At 44.1% G+C, this 6,086-nt stretch overlaps 1 protein-coding gene across 1 annotated transcript in view; it reads right to left on the bottom strand.

Annotated features, from left to right (window-relative positions):
• The window catches only part of LOC116704345 (sorting nexin-18), an 11,057-nt gene that overhangs the window by 3,475 nt on the left and 1,496 nt on the right, over positions 1–6,086 (bottom strand). Inside the window, exons 2-3 of the mRNA XM_032539742.1 lie at positions 5,357–5,650; positions 4,135–4,517 (exon numbers count right to left, since the gene is read on the bottom strand). Of these exons, the coding sequence (XP_032395633.1) occupies positions 4,135–4,517; positions 5,357–5,650 (677 nt within the window). The remainder of the gene's footprint in view (positions 1–4,134; positions 4,518–5,356; positions 5,651–6,086) is intronic.

Here is a 6,086-nt window from a genome sequence, read left to right as displayed (position 1 = left end):
CTGCAGTATTGTAAGTTAGAGAAGAAGTGTGACAGCAGGTAGCCTGGAATTAACGTTGGGACAAGCTAGCACAGGCTAGTTACAAAGACTAAAGGGAGAAAGGCAGTCTCTCCAAGCTGACCATGGCATTTTTCAAACTACAGAAACAAGGTTATTGCATACTTTTTCCAGGATCCTTGAAATTACCCAACGCCAAGTCATGACTCAGAATGTCTAGTCTAAACTAGACTAAAAGGGGGGAAGTAGTACAGTTTGGATCCTTAAAAAAATGGATGAAGAGGAACTCAGAGTAAGGCTGTAACATGGCAGCATGTGGAGGAAATCATGAGCTAGCACTCCGTCTTGACCTTGTTTCTAAATCTCGCTGTCACACGCAATAAAAAACACACACACACACACACACACACACACCCACCCATACCTAATAGGTTGCACTAACAAACTGAAATTAACTAGGACTTTGCTCTCCTCGTTGCCAAAGCGATTACAGAGCTATAATCTGAACTCTTGTACGGTTGGCTGGTGGAAAATTTGTTAAGTTCTGTAACTACTGAACGCACACACACACACACACACACACACACACACACACACACACACACACACACACACACACACACACACACACACAGCCCTCCCCTCTTCTTCTTTATCCTCCTACTCTTCAGCTCGCTCACAGAGGAAGGAGGAAAAGAGGGAGAAGAAAAGAGGAGGAGGGGAAACTAATCCCAAAACTGCTCCATTTTGCATTCCTGCAGTCCCAGGGCAACACGGGACAAGAGGCCCAGGAATCTCCCCACTCATTTAAATCAGATGTAGCCTTTTGGACCTCACAGACAGAACCGGCGTAGTCGATACTGTATAGGGGGCATTGAGGTCAACCAAGATGACCGCCTTAAGAGCCCATCTGTTTTTGGAGCTAATCTGTGTTGCAACGCGGCCATGGCTTTGTAAATTGGTTGTTGTTGGAGAAATGTTAAATGTTATATGACATAGATGGATATTTGGGGAATGTAGACCAGCGAGGACTGAAAGTTTATGTGAAATGTCAAACCTGCAGTCAGGTTTTCTTTGTGTGCTGAACCTAAAGAATGTAATTCAACCTTGTCTTTAGTTGGAATAAAAGCTTCATAATTTGCAAACAAGTGCAAACAATTTTCTCCCCGTGAGGATCCTTCGACAAAATGATTGCTGTGTTATGGAAACTCTGACCAAATCAGCCATCTTTTGTTTAAGGTAGTTACTTCACAACTGTGACAGAAGAGCAGACGTTGCATTGTGGGGATGTGATCATGGACTCAGCAGACTAAAGGGCTTGAGTAATCCAGTGGTGGATTACTCATAGAGTCTGTGCTTTGATCTATCTGTGAACTTTGATTCAGTGACTCCCGTTGTATAACTCATAAAACATGTTCATCAATTCTAGCATGCACGCTAGTATATGTTTCTGGTCTTTTGGGTTTGTTTGTCTATTAAATAGACATTTTGAAAGAATGAAATGGCACGTGGTGGAAAGTTAGGCCATATCCCGTGTTATCCCTTTTTATCTTTTTAAGTGGGAGATAAATAAATTAATAAAAAAAAAATGAAAGAAAGAAATTTAAAGAAAGACTACTAATCTCCTTCCGACCTCAAATCTTATTTGTTTCCTCACAAAGCATTGTTAGATACGGTTTACAGAAGTGAAAACCATGCTGGTACCCTAGAATGATGATGATTTGTGAGTTCCTCTGAAATCAGGAATGATGATATCATGTCCTATAACATTTCTATGAGTTTTCTTGATATTAGTTTGGTTACGTTTGAGTCAGTTTAGAGGGTTAAGATGAGCTAACGTGGTCCAAGTTGAGGTTATGACGTCGTTGTTTTGTAAAGGTTTGGGTATATGTTTCCCCCTGCCCGGTTGAGTCATAATGCTCCATCACTCACTGTACGCTGTCCCATTTCATACAAATAAGAAACACATTCATATTCATTTCACATGTTAGTGCAGTTAAGCAGTCAATTAAAACTGAGGCTTATTACTCAAATAACTTCATAATAGGAATGGAATATTGCAGTGCAGGAGAAGTTAGACTCTCTTATGGGGACTTGAAAACAATGAAAACAAAGTGTTACTTGTCAATCGCAAAGTAGAAACTCCTGTCAGCCACAGGGACCATTGGGATTCAGACTGTGTTTCCATAGTTCGGAGCGGTGAATGTGTCTAGAGAACAGAGCTCAGCGGACTATAGAAGCAGTGCCTCTAGGTTAGGCAAACATCAGGACTGCGTGCCAGGAGCAACTCCCTCCTTCCTCACAACCTGCTGGGAACTAAGAAGCTAACTCCTCCGCAAGTCCTTTATACACGTCTGAGAGAGTGAGTGAGTGAGTGAGTGTGTATAGGTGTTTTTCTGTGATTTCCTGTGTTTTCCTGTGAGCGAGTCCAGCCTCTCACAGTACCCAGGGTGTTACAATGGACTGGGCATGGGTTTCAGTTTTTGACACACACTGACAATGACTAAATGAAAACACGTGTTGAAACAGTCAGAATCTGGGTCTCTGTGGATTATGTGCCTTTATATTGACGTGATTAATACACAGGGAGGCTGCAGGCTGGATGGCATTTGGAAACATCTTTAACTATTTTGCAATCCAAATAAATTAATGTGTGGATCTGATGTTTCAGAAGAGATTATACAGCCTGAGAGGCCTCATGGAATCCCCCCTGGATTAAAACTAGGGCTGGGCGATAGGGAGAAAATCAGATATCGCGATATTCTTGACCGAATACCTCTATATCAATATTCTGGGGTTGACAATCGGTGCTTTCACAAAATATCTTCACACTTTTTTAGATGAATAATTAGTAATAGGGACATAATGTCTAAGTGGGGAAAAGCAAATAATAGAGCAGCTTTAACAGTCTGGTAAGTTCAGAGAAGTACATCACTTTACTGTAATGCAGCCTTTCAAACCAGGAAAAGACAAAACTTACGTCATAACACGATATTACGATATCCAAAATCTAAGACAATACCTAGTCTCGTATCACGATATCGATATAATATTGATATATTGTCCGGCCCTAATTCAAAACCCTCCATGAGCAAGAGTCCTGACCACTCATTCCCAACCAGTTCTATTTAAAGCTAACCCTTGACCTCTGACCTCTGGGAAAGGAAGCTTGGTCATGCATCTGTTTTCTTGCAAGCAGTTTTTTGTCAGCACCTCGTTTTACATACTTTCCTCCCCCCCACCAGACTATTTTTTTTTTCTTTTACCTTCATTTATTTAGGGAAGGTTCACTGAAAGGCAGCCTCTCTTTTGCAGGAACGCCCTGATCACATTCGCACAGTTCATCATTCATACCTGGAAGCTGCCCAACCCCAGTCTGATCTGCCGGCCACTAACCGGCTGGGGTTAAGGGCCTTGGTCAAGGGCACCTCAGTGGTGGTAATGAGGAACAAGCGCTTTCACTTCCCCCACCCAGATATTTTTTATCCTGCCGGTCTGGGCATTGAACTGACAGACCTCCCGGTTAAAAGCTCGCTTCTCTAACCTTTAAGCCACCACTGCCCCCAACTACGACATGTTTGGAATTTACATCCCACGAAGACAGAGTGCAGACTAATACAGAACACCTCTCTATACCACTTCCAATAGAAATGAAAGTGTGGTTGCAAATGAGCTCACTGTGTTTACATTTATGCTAGTCTATATATCCACGACGTTCCAATTCCCAGATCGCTCCGTTGCCGATGGAAATTCCTCCAAATGTCACTATTTTTTGGCTGGATGTTCGTTACCTTCCGCTTTCTTTGAATTGGAATTTGAAACTCTAAACTATCTGTCCAATCTGAGTTTTCTGTTGTACGACTAAATCAACTTTTGAACGTACACCTGTTCCTCTTCCCGAGGCTATTTGCCAGCGGCATCGGGGCATTGTCCGGTGCTTAGAGCCGCCCATGATGATTGTGATAGGTTTAAAGGAATGCCAATAAACCAGAGCAGGTTTTCTCCCATCCCTGTATGCTGGTTCTCCTGGACCTCCTCCACAGCGCTGTGGAGGAGGTCTGGCAAAGCGAGACTACATTTATGCTAACATAGTGGGGTTTCCAATTTCAGATCGCATGAAAACACACACTTCCCTACCTTTCTGCACATGGATGATGTCAGGGAAATTGGCCAGGTGTCCTCTGTAGAGGTCCAGCAGGTCAGAAATGGGAGCCAGGTCGTGGCGTGGCTGCTCAGCAAAATACTCTCCCACCGCCTCGTAGGCCTCGCCCGTGTAGGCGATGGCTTTGTTCAGGCCCGCTGAGTACGTCTGCTGGTCCAGCTCGAACGCCTGCCCCAGGAGTGCGAAGGACTGTCCGACCTTTTGGTACTCCTTCTTGAACCCTGCCATCTGCTTGCGAGCGAACTCGTTGATGGTGGCGTTCACGACCACGATGTTCTCGTCCATCCTCTTGGTGAAGGTCTTGAAGCCTTCGATCTTGCTCTCGACTTCCTGGAGGTCCAGCGGGACAGCCGGCGTGCTGAAGAAAAGGACCAAAAAGACTTGTTGCTTTCTTCTTAAAGTCCTTTACGATTTCTTTTTTTTTTAAATTGAAACATTACATCATTTTTGTTGATTATTCCTCTGTTATCTCCTCCTCACTATCAGGCACTCCCTATGGAAAATGAAAGTGTCCAGATAAAGCAGGGTGAAACAAGGATAACTGATAACAGTGTCTTGCTACAAAATAACAGGAATATCTGACACAACACTATGATGTAACCCAGCACTGCAAACTTGATTCATACCTCTTTGACACACTATGAACACAAATGTAACGCTCTAAGCTTTCCTTAGTGTTCCTATCAATTTGTCTATCTCCTCTACACAATTAATTGGCATTCTTTGTAACGTTGTGCTGTTGTAATTCATTGTATTGATGTACCTTCTTTCCCTGAAACTCTGATATCTTGTACTTCAGCTACTAATTACCTACATTTCCCAGAATGCATTTTTATCACAAAAAAACAGGGCTGTAACTTGAGAGGTTCACTCGCTGGTTATAGACGTAGAGCGAAGGTCAAGACCATGGACCTCATTAAAAAAACTGATCTGTGTTATAGCAGCATTGCATTCTGGTCAATTTCCTGTTCTTATCGGTTTAGATGTCGGTTTCTACTCCTCTTCTGACAATGGATTTCTCCTTGAATGATTGTTGAATGCTGTTGGAAAAGGGTGAGTCTAAAAAGAAGCCCTTGTTCAACAAGTCATCATCAGCGTATTTAACATCCAACACACCAAGGCTTTTCAGGAAATGCTCAATGCGTTTGCTAAGCTTGTAATAAAAAACAAAGAGCAGTTTGGAACCCAGCCTCTTACCTGATTGTGAGGAAGAAATTGGACCCGACCAGCTCGTCCCTCTCTGCCTTCCTCTTGCCCTGTTTCCAGGCCTTCTCATCCGCGCCGCACGTTAGGAAATGCTGGAAAACGTCACAGCGTGCCAGCACAGGGTGGCTGGTCATGTGGTTCATCCACCAGATCAGTCCCTTCCTCCGTTTGGAGATGAAGTCTTCCTCGAAGCGGCCGGTGGCCTGCTTCTCTGGCAGGTGGGGCACTGAGATGACGGGGAAGCGCTCCACGAGCCGAGCGTACAGCCAGTCAAAGTGCTTATACCTGCAGGGATGATGAAGGGGAGACAGGAGGGAGGATTTACTGGGGATATTTCGAGTGGGTGAGAAGGCAGGGAGAAGGTTCCGTAAATGGGGAGAAGTGAGATTGGGAAGTGATGTAAATGCAGGGAAATGCAGTGAGAGGGAGTGAAAAAAGAAGGCGGTACCCCCCCCCCCACACACACACCCATCCCAGCAGGACCAAGTGGAATCTGAAATGTAAGGGAGTAGGCCTAAGTGTTGGTTTGAAATGACAGACTTACTGACAGGAACACAATGTAAAAAAAGGTGCAGAGGGAATATCAGAAAGGAAGAGGAGAGATTCATGAGGACTCCAGGGGACAAACGGCCCCAGTCAGCTCTGTTTTTAACATTTTGTGGGAACAATTGCGGCCACAGGAAAAGCCAGAGAAACATGTATTTTTAAGTGTATGGGGGGG

Source organism: Etheostoma spectabile, chromosome 16 (genome assembly GCF_008692095.1).
Source record: "Etheostoma spectabile isolate EspeVRDwgs_2016 chromosome 16, UIUC_Espe_1.0, whole genome shotgun sequence".
Lineage (NCBI taxonomy): Eukaryota > Metazoa > Chordata > Actinopteri > Perciformes > Percidae > Etheostoma > Etheostoma spectabile.
This window is presented reverse-complemented; position numbering and strand designations above follow the sequence as displayed.